At 35.1% G+C, this 17,977-nt stretch overlaps 1 protein-coding gene across 1 annotated transcript; it reads left to right on the forward strand.

Moving 5' to 3' along the window:
- Nucleotides 1-15,323: 15,323 nt before the first annotated feature.
- HAM4 (GRAS family transcription factor) lies at nt 15,324-17,274 on the forward strand. Its single transcript, XM_086640636.1, has one exon. The coding sequence runs from the start codon at nt 15,552-15,554 to the stop codon at nt 17,223-17,225; it is 1,674 nt and encodes a 557-aa protein (XP_086496762.1). The 5' UTR covers nt 15,324-15,551; the 3' UTR covers nt 17,226-17,274.
- The last annotated feature ends 703 nt before the right edge of the window (nt 17,275-17,977 follow it).

Genomic DNA, 17,977 nt, shown 5'->3' on the forward strand with positions numbered 1-17,977 from the left:
ACACGTCGGCTTTTGTCGGTATGGTCTGAACTTGAGATGCATGTGGCCATCATGCATATGGAGCTCTTGTTTAATATCATGAAGTAATTTTGCGCGTAGATAGTACGCCGATGTCACAAAAAGGAAGTCCTTAAGAGAGGAAACAAAGAGAGAGAAACCAATGAAAGAAGAGAGAGAGAAAGCAAGAAAGTGAATTTTTAGAAAGAGAAAGTGAAAGAGGAATATGTTCTTTCATGGACATTAAGTTATGAAATCAATGAATCCAACCCCTACGTTTAATAGATCTACGTGCAACAAGTAAATAAATAAAATGAAATGGGCTTTTAAAGAGAGAAAGTGATTTTAATACTAAAAGAGTATCAAAATTATTTAGCACTCATGTCCTTATCATGATTGTAGTTTTTATTTAGAATTTATTTTTAATGGGAAACTCCTTTTTGTTAATATAATTTATAATGCCAATGATTTAGTATTTTTCTAAGTTTTCCTTTTTATTTGTTGTATATTCAATGTACTATGTGTTTTTTTTTTACAAAACCAACCAAGAACTTTCTAGGGATCATAGTTTAGTACTAATTAATTGTATGTGAGATTAATCTAAAATCTCTAGAATATACAAGTGTTAAATTAGTGTTTTCGTTTGTAGGTTTGTAGACCAATTTTGTTGATATAATTTTAAAATTATAAACCATATTATTCAAATTTAAGTTTCTTAAGTCAACCATTATACGTAACTTTGTCTTTTAGTATTGACAATTGTTGTGCAATTCTTTTGTTTGGAAAACGATTAATTCTTAGTATCATAATCCCCTTTTTCTTGATATTTGTCTTTTTTCTTCATATGCATGAGGACATTGGAACACAAATGAACATTTGTTCTGTTATTACATTCCTTTTTCGGATATAGATGTCATTGACTTCTTTTCAATGGAAAAAAGGCAAATGTCAGACGAAGTTGCATAATTGTGAAGAGGTACTAACCTCTTGATGATCGACTCGGATGAAGCCGAGGGTGATGTAGCAATATCTCGGTTGAAGCCGAGAAGTGGGAAGGAGATGCTCTCGGTGTGAACCGAGAGGAGGAGAAGTAACTCTCGGCTGAACCCGAGAGCTATGATAATGGCTCTCGGGTGAAACCGAGAGCGAGAGAAAGAGTAAACTCGGTTGAATCCGAGAGGACTGTGTAGCAGCTTCGGGTGAGACCGAGAGATGGAGTGAGAGAGCTTCGATGATGTCGAGAAGAAGAAGATGTTGATCGTGAGAGAGATTAGGTAAAACCTTTGTTTATTCACAATAACATGATTATTACATTATGGTTTGATCTCTTTATATAGGTTTACATTGAAGAAGTTTTAGAAATAGAAAATAGAAATAGAAAAACTAATTACTACAACATTCCTAATTAAACTAGGACTAGGATTCCTAATTATAGTAGGAAACCTTTTCCTAATCAATGGACTAATCCACTCGGTTTAGCCGAGTGGAGTAGACTCTCTAACACTCCCCCTCAAGTTAGAGCGGGAATGGAAGTAACGCCTAACTTGCCAATAATGTTCTTGAACGGTTCTGCCCCAAGTGGCTTTGTGAAGATATCCGCTAACTGATTTTCTGTACTGGTGAAGCGTGTGGCAATGACGTTGTCTTTAATCTTTTCACGAACGATGTGGCAATCTATCTCAATGTGTTTTGTACGTTCGTGGAAGACGGGGTTATCAGCAATGTGGAGAGCGGCCCGATTGTCACAGTAAACTGTCATCGGGTCAGAGTGATTGATTCCAAAATCAAGTAGTAAATACTTGAGCCATTGTAATTCGCATGTGAGGATGGCTAAAGCTCGATATTCTGCTTCTGCCGAAGATTTTGCAACTGTGGGTTGCTTCTTTGATTTCCAGGAGAGGGGGCTGGATCCCAACATTGTGAAATACCCAGTAGTAGATCTACGGGTTGAAGGACAGCCAGCCCAATCCGAATCACAGTATCCTGTAATATGGAGAGAGCTGTCTGCGGATAAGAAGACTCCTTTATCAAGAGTACCCTTCAAGTATCGTAGAACGCGATGAGCTGCGTCTAAGTGTACTTGGCTAGGTGTTTGCATGAATTGACTGAGGTTGTTTACGGCAAAGGTGATATCCGGCCGTGTAACCGTTAAGTAAAGTAATCTGCCTATGAGACGGCGGTAAACTGACGGATCTGGTAAAGGTGTACCGTCAGTGGGACTGAGGCGGAGTTTTTGTTCCATTGGAAACTCAGAAGGACGTGCAGCGGTGAGTCCAGAATCTTTCAAAATATCAAGCGCATATTTTCTTTGACATAGAAAAATGCCTTGTGATGAGCGAGATACTTCGATACCAAGGAAGTACTGTAGACGGCCCATATCTTTTAGTGAAAAAGCTTTATTTAAGAATATTTTTAACTGGGAAATAGCATGATCATTATTTCCTGTAATAATTATGTCGTCAACATAGACAAGGACATAAATTTGAGTGGAGTGAGATCGAAAAGTGAAAAGAGAATAGTCACTTTTAGACTGAGAAAAGCCTCGTTCGATGAGAACGGAGGAAAACTTGGAAAACCATTGCCGGGATGCTTGTTTGAGACCATAAAGGGATTTATGGAGACGACATACCTTAGACTCCCCCTGAGATGAAAAACCGGGGGGTAATTTCATGTAAACCTCTTCATCGAGGTCGCCTTGAAGAAAGGCGTTATTGACATCCAATTGATGGAGATTCCAACCTTTAATGGCGGCAATTGAAAGAAGGACACGAACGGTTACTAATTTAGCAACCGGAGCAAAAGTGTCATGATAATCCAACCCCTCGATTTGGGTGTATCCTTTGGCTACTAAGCGGGCTTTATATCGTTCTATAGAACCATCGGATTTGAACTTAATTTTATACACCCATTTACAACCGATGGGCTTTTTACCGGGTGGTAAAACAGTGATTGTCCAGGTTTTATTTTCTTCCAAGGCTGAGATTTCCTTGGCCATTGCCTCTTTCCAATGAGGGGACTTCATTGCTTGAGTGAAAGAGGTTGGTTCGGTAGTTGATAAAACCGAAGAGAGAAATTGTTGATGAGAATTTGAAAACGAATTGATGGAAAAGTAGTTTTCAAGAGGATATTTAATATTGCTTGTATTGGAACACACGTAATCATCAAGGTGACTAGGTGGTCGGCGGGACCGGACTGGTCGGCCGGAATCGGCAACAGCGGTGTCGGAAGAAGGATACGGCAATGAGGATTCATTGCTCGTCGGTGGAGTATACTGTTCTGGAGGCACTCCAGAGACTGGATCCCCATCACGGTCTGCTGAAGGCACTCCTGATGGGGAAGATGGTCCTGTGTGAACAGGGCCTGTAGGCGGGTCATCGGGGGTGTCTGAAGGCACCCCCTGTCCCGAATTCAGACTCGCCGGAACAGCAACAGCAGGTTCATCGTTGAATCTGCTGCTGTCCGGCGGTGATATTGATCGAGGTTTATCGGTTGCCGGAAACTCGAATGTGTCGTCGTCGTCGATGGAGATGAAAGGTGTCGGGCGCGAGCTAGACGGTTTATCCGTCGGTTCGGTTGACATCGGAAAACGATTTTCAAAAAAAATCACATCACGAGAAGTATATATACGTCGTGTGGAGATATCATAAATTCGATAACCCTTTTGTCCATTAGGATAACCAAGGAAGATGCCGGCGGAGGAACGAGCGTCCATCTTGGTGTTGACCAAAGGGATTCGGGCGTAACAAAGACAACCGAATACACGTAAGTGTGTAAGATTTGGAGGAGAACCCATGAGGACTTCATGAGGTGATTTTCCATCAAGGATAGGTGTAGGTAACTTGTTAATGAGATAGACGGCGGTTAGGACGCACTCTCCCCAAAAGTAAAGCGGGAGATGAGCTTGAAGGCGTAAAGAACGTGCCACTTCAAGAATGTGACGGTGTTTGCGCTCAACAACTCCGTTTTGTTGAGGTGTATAGGTACAACTACGTTGGTGGGAAATTCCTTTTTCAAGAAACCAATGTTGTAAAGAATTGTTCATAAATTCGGAACCGTTATCCGAACGAATTGTCTTAATATTGCAATTGAATTGCGTGTTAACGTAATTAGAAAAATTTATAATTAACGTATTTGAGTCCGATTTGGAACTCATGAGAAATATCCAAGTGCAACGAGAAAAATCGTCAACAAGGGTCAAAAAATAACGACACCCGGAGGTGGAGGGAACCGGAAAAGGACCCCATATATCGGCATGAACTAACTCAAATATATGAGTAGAAGAAGAAGTACTAAGTGGAAAGGGTAGCCTAGTTTGTTTAGAAAGTGGACAAACATCGCACGGTACTTTATTCGATAAAAACTTAAAATTTAAACATGGAAGTTTAGAATTAAAAAATTGAAAACGACTAAAGGATGGGTGTCCCAAACGGGAGTGCCATAAAAGAAAAGACTCTTGACTAGAACTATCTAAACTTGAAACCGAAAGGATGGGACGCTCCGTGCGAAGGAAGTAAAGATCATCATGAAGACTACCATGCCCAATCTCCGTCCTCGTTGATCGGTCCTGAAAAACACACAAATTGTGGTCAAATAGGACGGTACAACGAAGTGATTTAGATATTTGAGAAATAGATAAGAGATTAAATTGAAAAGATGGAATATGAAGCACATCTTGTAAATAAAATTTATTTGAGAAATAAATTGTACCAATATGATCAACCTTGATTCGGGAACCATCCGGTAATCGAACATAGAAATCCGGAGGTGCAAGAGAATAAGAAGAAAATCGAGAAAGATTTGAACAAATATGTTTAGCGGCTCCCGAATCAATGACCCAAGGAGGATGATAAGAGGAAGAATACGTACCCGTTAAGTTGACAAGAGGATCCTTGTTGGTGCCCTTAGAATTGGTAGATGTGGGCTGTTGAGATCGTTCCAATAGAGCAAGGACGTTTTGGTATTGTTCATTGGTTAAAGAAGTTGCTGTAGGCACCCCCATACTTTGATCTAAAACCGAGTTGGCCCTAGGGTCTTCTCGAGTGCGATTTCGATTGCGTTGGCCATAATTGGGTGGATAACCATGTATCTTATAACAAGAAGTGACGTCATGACCATGAATCTTGCAATTGTCACAAAAAGGTCTAGGTCTTTTTGTGCGTTGCCTCTCCGAACCGTTGTAACGGTTTTGATTATATTCATTGTTACCAACGGCAAGGGCAGCATTGTTGGAGTCGATATGCATAGGAGTAATGAGATTTTGTTGAACCTCTTCTTGTTTAATAAGGGAATGAATACGTAGGATTGATGGGAAGGGTTCAATCAATAGGATTTGACTCCTAATTGACGAGAATCGGTCATTAAGACCTTGGAGAAATTCCATAGCTCTATCTTGATTTGTTCGATCAATCAAGGATCTACCATGACCACATGTACAAGGCTCGGTAATTAGCAAAGAGTTGAGTTCATCTTGAAGAGCCTTGAGTTTGGTAAAGTATGTGGAAACATCAAAATTATCTTGTTTGAGACAAGAAATAGCTCTCTTCAATTGGAATATTTTGGGAGCATTGCTTTGGTGAAAGCGATCATATAGATTGTGCCATATATCAAAAGCCGATTCATCATATAAGATTGAATCACGAAGAGGTGGATCAACGGAATTGATGAGCCAACTAGAGACGAGATCGTTACATCGTCCCCATAATTCTAATTCTTTTGGATCGGTGGGTTTTTCAATGCTTCCATCAACGAAACCAAGTTTAGCTTTAGCCCTTAAGGCCTTAGTCATTCCTCGTGACCATGAGGAGTAATTGTCACCGGTTAGAAGCGGTGTGATGAGAATAGTAGTAGGAGAATCCGAGTGGTGAACATCAAACGGCCCACTATTGGTGCTAGGATTAGCTTGAGAGATTTCCGAAGATTCGGCGGTAGTCATCTTTCAAAAAAAAATTTGAATTCTTTAGGCTCTTATACCATGTGAAGAGGTACTAACCTCTTGATGATCGACTCGGATGAAGCCGAGGGTGATGTAGCAATATCTCGGTTGAAGCCGAGAAGTGGGAAGGAGATGCTCTCGGTGTGAACCGAGAGGAGGAGAAGTAACTCTCGGCTGAACCCGAGAGCTATGATAATGGCTCTCGGGTGAAACCGAGAGCGAGAGAAAGAGTAAACTCGGTTGAATCCGAGAGGACTGTGTAGCAGCTTCGGGTGAGACCGAGAGATGGAGTGAGAGAGCTTCGATGATGTCGAGAAGAAGAAGATGTTGATCGTGAGAGAGATTAGGTAAAACCTTTGTTTATTCACAATAACATGATTATTACATTATGGTTTGATCTCTTTATATAGGTTTACATTGAAGAAGTTTTAGAAATAGAAAATAGAAATAGAAAAACTAATTACTACAACATTCCTAATTAAACTAGGACTAGGATTCCTAATTATAGTAGGAAACCTTTTCCTAATCAATGGACTAATCCACTCGGTTTAGCCGAGTGGAGTAGACTCTCTAACAATAATTGCTCCACGAAGTTATTTGCTAGCTAGACACAACCGTTGTTTTTTATTAACTTATAAAAAAACACCAAAAATCGGTTTATTGGTTTTATCTAGCAAATATTTTGTTGAATCTTTAAATAGAACTATGGTTTTAACTCCACACAATTATTTACTAGACAAAACCTTTTCTTGTATTAAATTATTAAACAAAAAAGAAATTTGTTTTATTGGTGTCATCTAGCAAATATTATACTGTATTGTGAATCTTAAAAAAAAACATTACTACAAATTAAAACCGAGAAATAATAAATACAAAATAGATATATTTTTTTTTAAAGAATTACTAATCTGACTATAACACAATTTATTTTTATATCTATATAACCTTGACATTGCATAAAAATTATTACGGGTCACCAACTCATAGGTGGATTGGCCACACCCGATCCATGGAACAACCGATTGACCCCCAAAGAGACCTAACTTTACTAAGTCATAGTAGTTAGGATTATAGAAGACTTTGTGATTTTATGTATATATATCCCTTAGACATGATAAACCAAACTCGTAATCTATAAATACTCATTTGATTTAATGAAATATACCCAGAAAATTAACCTTTACTATCTCTATCTATATCTCTCTCAAGCTCTCGGTTCTCTCTCTCTTTAATCAACAAAAAGGTTTAAACCTATCACAAAACCTATTATAAGAAAATCATGAAAGAAACTTGTTGGATTAGACACAACTATGTGATTATATCTCTCTCTTTTACTCTTAAGAAAACATATACATCTATATAATAAAACAGAAGGAAAAAACGTTGACTGGGACAAATATCTTTTTTTTAATAAAGGATATTGTCTAGAAGCCCTTTGAAAAATTTAGAATATAGACTTTCTTAAAAATAAAATAACCTATTTTATAAAAAATAATCGTGTCCTTAGAAATAAACTAACTAATTTAAGAAAGAAACAAAAAAAATTGCAAGGGTTAAAAAAAGAAATTGAAATCTTTTTCTCTCCCTACATAAATAACTAATCTAAGAAAAAAAGGAAACAAAAGAAAATAAACAATAAGTAGAATACCAAAAAGTTAGAGTATCCAGAATATAGCAAATAATAATACGAAAAATCGACTGACATGTTTCGGAAGAGCGCCTAGAACAATAGTATGAGGCACCTATGGAAGTACTGGATTAAGAAAAAAGATACAAAATTAAACTCAATCAGTCTATGTTGGTTTAGCAATTTAGGACAATATTCAATTAGTTTTATTTAGTTATTTTTGTCCAACAATTTTTTTTTTTTTTGGGAGTTGTGTATAGCATGGATGAAAAATTCAGCTATATTTGATTTTTGTTTTAAGTGTTCGTTAGCAATTTAGGACACTATTTTAATTAGTTTTAGTAAGTTATTTTTGCGCAATAGTTAGCTTTAGTAAAATTAGAGTTGCTTTTAGTAGCATAAAAAAAGACTTCAATGACTCATCGAAAAAATATAGACTCCATTGACCATACTTTTAAGATAATATGGCAACATGGTGCTCTCAAAAATCTAACTACTAACAAAATGAATACCGAATTGTATGAATACCGAAACAATTGAACATGCTCTTTTACACTGTGCAATGGCAAAAAATGTTTGGTTTAATTTTAATATTATTTCTGAAAACATTATATCTATCTCAGATTGGATCTTCTCGTGGCAAGACAATAACCAAAATTGTTACACTAATGAAGAAATTCACTTTGTTAGTATTCTTTGGATTTTATGGAAAGTAAGATGTGACCACTGCTTCCAGCATGAGATTAATGATCTCGATAAAATCATCAGAATGATCAAAGCATTTCCAAAAATCAACAAAAAACCTGAGAAAATCAATCAAAATCCTTCTGGAAAATGGCAACCGCCAACAGTTCCTTTCATTAAAATTAATGTTGATGCATCATTTACTAACGTAACATCCAATTCTGGAACTAGCTTAATTTCACATAATGCAGATTCAAAATTTATAGCAGCTCAAGTGAAATCCTCGAGGGCAAGAAATAGTGAAGAATGTGAAGCAATAGCCATCTTAGATGGTCTATGTTGGGCGAAAGAACAGAATCACAAGTCAATAATCATAGAAAGTGATAATTCAAATCTCATCAAGCACATCCATGACAAAAGACATCCAATTCACTGGCAATCTTTGATCTATATCCGAAGAATTCAAGAAATAAGAAGAGAATTTGAAATAGTTCAATTCAAATACATCAGAAGAGAACTCAACATGCATGCAAACAAACTGGCGAAATGGACAAGAAAGAAGAATAGAAGTAAAATGTGGCAAAATGTTCCTTGTACTTTAGTTGATAAATATTGTAATAACGTTTATTCCGATTAATGAAAGGATATTTCAACAAAAAAAAACAAAATGAATAAAAAAAGTTCTACTAAATTTGCATGTTCCCATAAACATTTATTCATGGCTATATGCTAGATATTCACAAGTACCCTGTTCCCACATAATAGTGAGATCTTATATTCATATAATAGGATAAAACTCATTATTAAGCACAATTACTTGACCTCTATTTGGTTGATATTCCATTACATGACCTATAAGTTGACTGCAGTCCCTTCTTCTAAAAGGCTTCAAATGAAAAAAAAAGTGTTTAGCTTGATCACTTGTATTTTTTTTTTTTGTTGAAAGTAGCTTGATCACTTGTAGAAGCAGAATATTTTACAAAATATGAAATTATGATACAACAGAATAGGAATAATGGTACAACAATTTTTCTAATAAACACTGTATTTGAATAATTTTATTTATTTTAATTATATTGTGTTAGTAGAATTACTTAAAATTAATTTAGTTGGTTGAGCCGTGGATTTATAAAAGTCACAAATTCAGGATCTTAGAGTATCTCAAATGGGAGGTTCATAAATTTCTAAAACTTAGACTGCCACATAAGAATGATTAGAATTTTTGTTAAAAAACATATTCAACGGGACACTCTAATTGGATCTCAATGATAATGTGGATGTAGTTATTTAACAAATCCCTAAAAGACACTATAAACTTACAGTGTCATCTAATGATCTTTAGGTGTCCTGTATATAGTTACCAAATTTTAGTTTGAAGGAACATAAAACTTTATTCTTCTTCCAATTAAGTTTAAAAGTGTCATGTAGTGTATTAATTCTTTATTTTGTCATCTAGAAAAGAGATTCTCAATTGAAACTTGACACATGTAAACTTTGTTATATAAATAATACGATGTTGTAGCTTTTGAACTCATATTTTAACCAACTGTGTACCCAATATTGTTTGGGGTCAATCGAATGGTTGGTTCTTCTTTGTATCTTAAAACTTAGTTATCCACTTAAAATTCAGCCACCTATGAGAAGTGTTTGAAGGACACCTTTGTTGACTCCCTAAAACATTGTTTATCTTAGGTGGAATAAGATGAAGGGAAATATTGTCTTTGTATCTTTACAACTAAGTTCTCCTACGTGTGAAAAGACAATATTATCTCTTGTTTTATTCAAGACGATGCGATGTTGGAAATATAGGATAGATCAATGGAATAATAGAATAGATAAAACTTTCTTCGTTGGGTCGTGGAATGAAGACCACTGTCTTGAAATTGATTTCAGAACAACCTCGGTGCAAATTGCTAATTCCGGTCACTTCCTAAAGATTTACAACAGTTTCCTGTCTTCAACTGCATTGAAGACGATAGTAATGGAGATTGTAGAATTCTAAACTCAGTATTCAGAGAGAAGATGATAACCAAATTTGTGTGTCTTCTCTGTTGGATTCGATCAGAATATATAACAACAGAGGAAGACTTAACTGACTAGGAATCGTGCTAGACAAGATAGGGGAGTTAGAGATAAACTCGGAAATAGATTAACCCCGCGAAATGAGTTAGAGATAGACTCAAACCCCACGAAATCAGTTAGAGAATACGGGCGCACGGGCAATGGCCCAAATGCCTGCCCGTCGCGCGTGTGTGTGCGCGCATGTGGGGATCTTCTCTACTCCACTAAGTTTTATGAGTTGTCAAGCAACTCATTGTAAATAGTTCAAAGATGTTGGATAATGAGTTATAAGAAGAAATGACTTTGAATGCCATCTCCTTTCTAAAGGTGGACACCTCCCATGTGCTAGCTAGAAGACAAGAGAGCCTTGACTAGTAGCAAGTGGGTGATGCTCACTCTCAATTAATTTCAAAAATGAAATAAATCTAACAAAAGATAAGATCAACGAGGTTGTATTCTAATTAGGAATTAAGTTGGTCTTTGATAACACAATAGAAGCATAATCTCCAGCATTCTTTAAACACAATAGTTTCCTCAAAACACATGTTAAGGAACTTCTAATCCATAGAATATGTCACTATTTCTTTAATTCTCTCCTATTTTACAATGAAATGAACATTTAGGTATCAAACTTTGGTAACTATAGGATCTATGAAGGCACGGGCCTCAAGCTTTGAGGGTTGAAGAGTGTGAGGCTTCTTGTTTACAAAAGAAGAAGATCATAATTTGGATTCTAATTTTATCTATCTTACCCTAGAAAAGGGTACTCACACTAGCTACAGGAGCAGGTTCCAGGTATATTTCTCCCTTTCATACGTCACAAAGCCTTAAGCACTCAACAAAGTATATCAACATGTTTGTATTAGGTGTAAAAGTAACAGACCAACCAATTGCTTAACATAGGTGTTACTATGTATATGTATTATTCAAGAATACATTTGTTGCAATTGTTTCTTTTTATTAGACATATATAGTAGTACTATAAATGAAAAAATGTCTTCTATTACGGATATCTGGTAACTGCTATGGCCGATGACAATAACCAAAGACCGTTTGTTTTGTAGTGTTTAGTCTATATGTGCATATATCTTGCAACAGTACAACTCAGTATGTGAATAATTTGTATTGTATTAGGTGATATTAGGACGTGGGATATGGAAATTCTCAAGGGTAAAAGGTGTATCAACAGTTGAAACCCTAATAAAAGTGAACGATCGATCCTTGGGATATTGTTGAAATTAGCTTTATACTTGCTTTCCTTCAATCCTATCAATTCACTTCTTCCTTCTTTATTTTTTCCCTTTATCTCTTTTAGTGCTAACAATATTATTCTCAATTAGTATCATCCGTTATTTACACGTTGTATATGCTACTTGTCTCTCTACTTCTTTTTTTCCTCCCTCTCAAACTCTCCAATAAACAAAAGCTCAACCTCGAAGAAGTTTTGAGGGAGAGAAAAAAGATTGAAATAAAGAGATGAGCTGAGAGAAAGAAGATGCCAAGTGAAGCTCTTAAGGAAACTATTAAAGTCTTAAGATCAAACCAAAATATTCGAATTTAGGGCAAATTTGGTACTAGTGGGTCCACGATTACTCACAAGATGATGAACCAATTACAATTGTTTACTTAAAAGTTTAAACCAAACTAGATTTATTGATTTTGCATGGATTCATTGTTAAGTAATGAAAAGTAAGATTAAACAATTTAGCCATAAAGTAATTTTAGACCATATATGGATTCATTTGGTTTAATAACATATTCCAATTCCTTGGAATTAATTACTAGTATTTTGTTATATTATGAGGACTTTTAAATTGAGTAATAGAATATGGATCCTTTTTGCCTTTTCTATCCATCTAGAAATGGCATTTGCTTCCTTTTGGTACGCAAAATTCCATTGTTGCAGCGAGTCATAGTTCTCGCGAACATTCTACTAATTTCATTTTGGAGGATAGTACTCCAGTAGACCGTGTTGATGAATAATTTGATCCGACGATGGTACTAAATAAATCAGATTTGGGTAGCTCTCTATAATTTGTTGGCTAAGTATATTTTGTGTGAGTAGACTAGATTGATATATTGTGTCCAGTGCATTTCTCAAAGTGTTGTTTTGATAAGGTCCGGGTAATTTGAGTTAGGTAGCTTCATATCTACCATTAGAGGATGGCACACTATATTCAGCTAATTAGAGGGTTAATGAAAAATACGTAATAACAACCAATAAGGATTTAGCCAACAACTGTTCCGTGAATTGATTGTACATCTATGATCTACCCCAAAATTTTTAAAGTTATAATTTCAATCTACGGAGATTGTGAAATCTATTATTTTTTGACTTGTGTTAAAGAGAATAAATAAAGTAAAATAGGAATGAGCTTTCATACTCCTAGGTTGATCTCACAGGGTTTTATATATAACTTTTACGGTTCAAAATGTCTATGATGGTAGTTATTGGACTTATTCAATCCATGTATTTATTCATGATGTATCCGTACCATATTAAATGTAACATGAGCTTTCATTCAAACTTTTGAATAAAATTTGATCACGTTAATAGAATTTGTTGTTTCATACACTAAAACATTGTTGCCAAGAGTTACTAAAATCAATGTTTTTCTTGCCTCTTTCTAAAATCTCAATTTTTTTTCTTCTCCAAAAAAAATCTATAATTTAAAATTTAAAATTTAAAACTAGAAACATCCATGTATTATCCACTGAACTATTGTTTTCTTCGTTCTAGTAGTTGTATTCGGTTTGATTTCTGACTTTAATAGAGTAGCTGTTAAGCATTTTTTTTCTTTACTTGGTGCATCTCGTATCTTCTATTGTTGTTAACCATCTCGACATGAGATAACTAACCACTAGTTCAATCAAATTATTATACAAGACAATTTTTTTTAGCATAACACCAACAATTATATTGTTTCAAAAAAAAAATTACGAGAGTAGTGGTAAAATTTACTAGGCACAAATTGTACAAAGCCTATCATTATGTGTTTGTCAAGTAAAATATTATCATAAAACCAAAACAAAAATGAGGGAATGGATGAAAGGCCCAAAACCGGACTCAAAATAAGAGCCCAGTCCAAACTCGACCAAAAATGTAAACCCAGTCCACAGGGTCAGAGTCTTACTGGAAAGTACTGTAACACCCTTGTTTTTTCATCAAATTTACAAAAGATGCCACTCATAAATTTACGGAACTGCCACTCTGAAAAATCACGGATTTTCCACTCCGCATTTTACTTTCTCTCTCTACTCTTTTACTTTCTCTCTCTAATTCTCTTTCCAGATTTATTTATTTTACCAATTCCTATTTTATCTCTAATTTTTAACCAATTTCTAACAAATTTAGAATTTTTCTCTCTCCAATCTCAACAAATTTCTCTCTCTTTAAAATTCTCTTTCCAATCTCAACAAATATTTCTCTTTAAATTTCTCTCTCCAAAAATTCGAAATTGTTTTTTCTTTCTTTTTTTTTTGTCCAGATTTGTTTCTTTTCTCTTTACAGTTAAATTTTCCTCTTTTTTGGTAGTTTTTCATTTAAATTTAAATTTTCCTCATTTCGAATTTTTCTCTCCAACTTTCCATATTTATTAATTTAACCAATTCCTAATTTCTCTCAAATTTTAACCAATTTCTAACCAATTTCGATTTTTCTTGGTTATGTACTACTCGTATACTGGGAATTTTCTTGTTTCCTGGAAATTGTTATGTTTACTAGCCATTTTTTTACTGGAAATTTACTTGTTTCCTAGAAATTGTTCCGTTTCCTGGAAATTGTTCTGTTTACTAGCCATCTTTGTACTAGAAATTTACTTGTTTCCCAGAAACTGTTTTGTTTCCTGGAAATTGTTCTGTTTACTAGCCATTTGTGTACTGGAAATTTACTTGTTTCCCAGAAACTGTTCTGTTTCCTGGAAATTGTTCTGTTTATTACCATTTTTGTACAGGAAATTTTCTTGTTTCCTGTAAATTGTTCTGTGTACTGGCCATTTGGTTAATGTACTAGACATTTTTGTATTGGAAATTTTCTTGTGTACCGGAAATTGTTCTGTCTACTAGCCATTTGGTTATGTGCTACACACTTTTCGAATTTCTCTCTAGATTTTTCCTATTTTCCTCTAAATTTTATTCCTTTTTCATATTTTCTGCCCAGATTTTTCTCTCTCTATATTTCCTATTTTTATTCTTTTTATTTATGTTTAAACATATCTTCTCTCTCCAATCTTACTACTTTCCTTTTCCCAAAAAGATAGAGATGGCAAGAATATAATCGATTTCGAAATATTGATATAGAGAGAGAAAATTTCCAGAAAATTTACAGATCTTCTTCCTCTGTTTCTCTCCAAAATTTACAGAATTTTTTTAGAGAGAGATATTAGAAGTTTAGAGAGAGGGGAAGAATTTTCAGAAAATTTTTAGAGAGAGAAAGAGAGGAAGATTACTTCAGAGAGATAGAGAGGAAAAATATAATCAACGTCCATGGTATTCTGAAGGTTTTAGAGAGAGAAAGAAGAAAAAAATCCAGATTTCGAAATATTTATATAGAGAGAGGGGAAGAAGATAATCAACATCCATGGTTTTTATAAAGTTTTACAGAGAGAAAGAAAACGAGAAGAGAGAGTTTGCTCGCGGGATTCCAAAATTTCATTTGAAAATTTTGAATTGTCAAACCAGGGGCAAGAGGGGGAGAAAAAGAAATGAAAACCAGAAAAAAATGAGCTGTCCTGACATTTGGACTGGAAGCTAATTTCTGGCCGAAAATGGTGTTCCCGCTCATTTCTCCCCCAAATTTTGGATCCATCACTCATTTTTTGAACAAAAATATATAGAAAGAAAAGGAAAGGCTACAAAAGATAAAAAAAAAGGGAGACCTTTGTTTGACTCATTTCTTTTCATCCTCCCATAAGAGATATGATGATGGGTCCCTCTTTCATCACTTGTCATTGAGTTGTCAATCACCCCCACTCATCTCAATTCCCCCACCACTACTACCACTACCACAACCACATCAAAACCCATACCATGCCATCCACACATCATTTCATCACCCCATACACATATCATCCATACACCCCCAAGATAAAAAGCAAGTTATGATACCCACCAAAAGCCTCACTCATTCCCCCTTCCATTTCCCAAGACAAAAGTTAACATTTGCAAAAATCTAGTGAGAGAAGAAAGTTAGGGAGAGGGAAAAAAAAAAGAACAATCTCCTTCCACTCCTTTCTCTCTCTTAAAACTGCCATGAAATCTCCCTTCTCTACACCTCAAAACAACCAATTCTTTGACTCAAAACCACTTCTTACTAACAACAATACCACTTTTAACCGACCTAATACCACCAATACTAATACCACTAATCACTCTGTATCTACTTACGAACCAACCTCTGTTCTTGATCTTCGTCGTAGTCCAAGCCCTTTCCCTTGTGGTTTTGATTCCACCGCCGGTTTTACAGCTATCTCCACTACCATCTCCGGCGAGTCTCCTCTTCACTGGGAAGAACATCATAACAATTCAAACCCTAATTTGTTTCCACCTTCATCATCAACTGAAGATTGGGATGATTCTATTGTATGGAACCTTGATTTTAAAGAAGATTCTAAAAATCTTCCTCAATTTAGTCCTGTATTGTTTGAAACTAATTCAAACCCTAATAATTCTTCTTCTCATTTTCCACCACAATCCGACCCCCCTTTATTCAATCATCAACAAGATACAAGTTTCATGAATTCATCAAGCAATTTTAATTTCCATCAAGGAAACGGTGAGATTCTTGATTCTAACATTGATCATCAATTTGATTGTTCACAGTTAGATCAACTAATTCAAGCTGCTGAATCTGTTGAATTGAATGAATTACACAACGCTCAAGTGATATTGTCGCGGCTCAATCAAACCCTAAAAACCCCAACTGGTAAACCATTACAAAGATCTGCGTTTTACTTCAAAGAATCTCTTCAAAATTTCTTAACAAATTCGAATTGGAATACAACAATTCATCTCTCTGCTTCTGAAATTGTTCAAAAAATCAGATCTTATAAGATTTTCTCAGAAATTTCCCCAATTCCTCTTTTCGCTAATTTCACTTCAAATCAAGCTCTTCTTGAAGCTTCAAATGAATCGATGTTCATCCATATAATAGATTTTGATATTGGATTAGGAGGTCAATGGGCTTCATATATGCAAGCAATTTCATGTAAATCAAAACCTAATGATACTCTTTCATCATCATCATCATCATCTCTTCGGATTACTGCTATAATACCTCAAGAATCATTAACAGAAGCTAATTTAATTAAAGAAAATCTTCAACAATTTGCTCAAGAACTCGGAATTCATTTCAATCTTGAATTTGTTTTCTTTCATTCATTTGAAGTTTTATTGTTTAACTCTATTAAGTTCATTAATGGAGAAACAATAGCAGTTAATCTATCTCCGAAGATTTTCAGACTTCTCTCAGCTTCAGATTCAATCACCGGTTTTCTCCGATTTCTTCGAAGAATTTCACCTCAGATCGTATTGTTTGTTGATAACGAAGGATGTAAAGATTCACAGAGTTATTCTTTTCGTCGGAATTTCATTAACGGACTTGAATTTTATTCGGCGATGTTAGAATCACTTGACGCTGCTAATTCCGGTGATGTTAATTTAGTGACAAGAATTGAGAGATATTATCTCCGGCATAGAATTTCCGGTACTGTATCTGCCGGAAGGAATTGTATTTTGCCGTGGCGTGAACTTTTGATGGGTGCTGGGATGATGCCGGTGCCGTTAAGCGAGTTCACTGAATCTCAAGCTGATTGGTTGATTAGGAGGACAAATATTAGAGGGTTCCACGTGGCAAAACGCCATGGGATGTTAATGTTGTGTTGGCATGAGAGAGAACTTGTTGCCACGTCAGCTTGGATGTGTTAATTAGACTAGTTAATTAGATGATTTTTAAATAAACAAGTATATAAGTAAATCGGGTTTTGTTTTTGGATCCCGATCTTTTAATCTCTGCAAAAAGATCGAAATGGTAGTAGTTTCAGTGAATTACTTGTTTCTTGTTGAACTGAAATGTCGTATAAAAACTGACAATTACATCAAAATGTACAAATGGGAAAAGATTAAGCGAACTACTACTTTCTATGATATAAGAGAAGGAAATAGAAATAAAAGATGAACTTTCTAGGGTACAAGAGAAGGAAACACGAATTTAATTTGAAAATCATGTTCCAGAATCACCTGAGAATGTCAGTGACGGTTAACTTTCTTCTTTTGCATACCATGAATGAGCCTTCAGTTGTCCGAATGATTGTCTTTGCTGTGAGAAACTAGATTGATAATAATGTATAACTAGGTCATAAGAATTAATGTGAAGATTGTCCTCTTTACTATCATCTGTGTCTCCATAAGATTATCCATCGAGTTAATGAGTCAAATTCGTCCGCATTGATATTAATAAAACCATAGATTCCTATAATCACAATGTAGAAGGGTGTATTCGATTGTTTCCATATGATTAATGCAGAATGTGAATTGAAGATCATTACATATACATTTTTCTATATTTCGTTCTCTTGATAAAGCTTTAGTGCAACATTTCTATATGAATAATTGAATCTTAGGAATTGTATCAATATGCCATATAAATGTCCAACCATTGTTGGAAATTTGTGTTTCAT

The sequence above is a fragment of the Eschscholzia californica genome, unplaced genomic scaffold (assembly GCF_041429995.1).
Source record: "Eschscholzia californica isolate CP2 unplaced genomic scaffold, dmEscCali1.0.p SCAF_5, whole genome shotgun sequence".
Classification (NCBI taxonomy): Eukaryota; Viridiplantae; Streptophyta; class Magnoliopsida; order Ranunculales; family Papaveraceae; genus Eschscholzia; species Eschscholzia californica.

What these genes read in the sequence shown, in the direction of transcription:
- HAM4 (XM_086640636.1), top strand. Translation starts at nt 15,552, where the DNA reads ATGAAATCTCCCTTCTCTACACCTCAAAACAACCAATTCTTTGACTCA.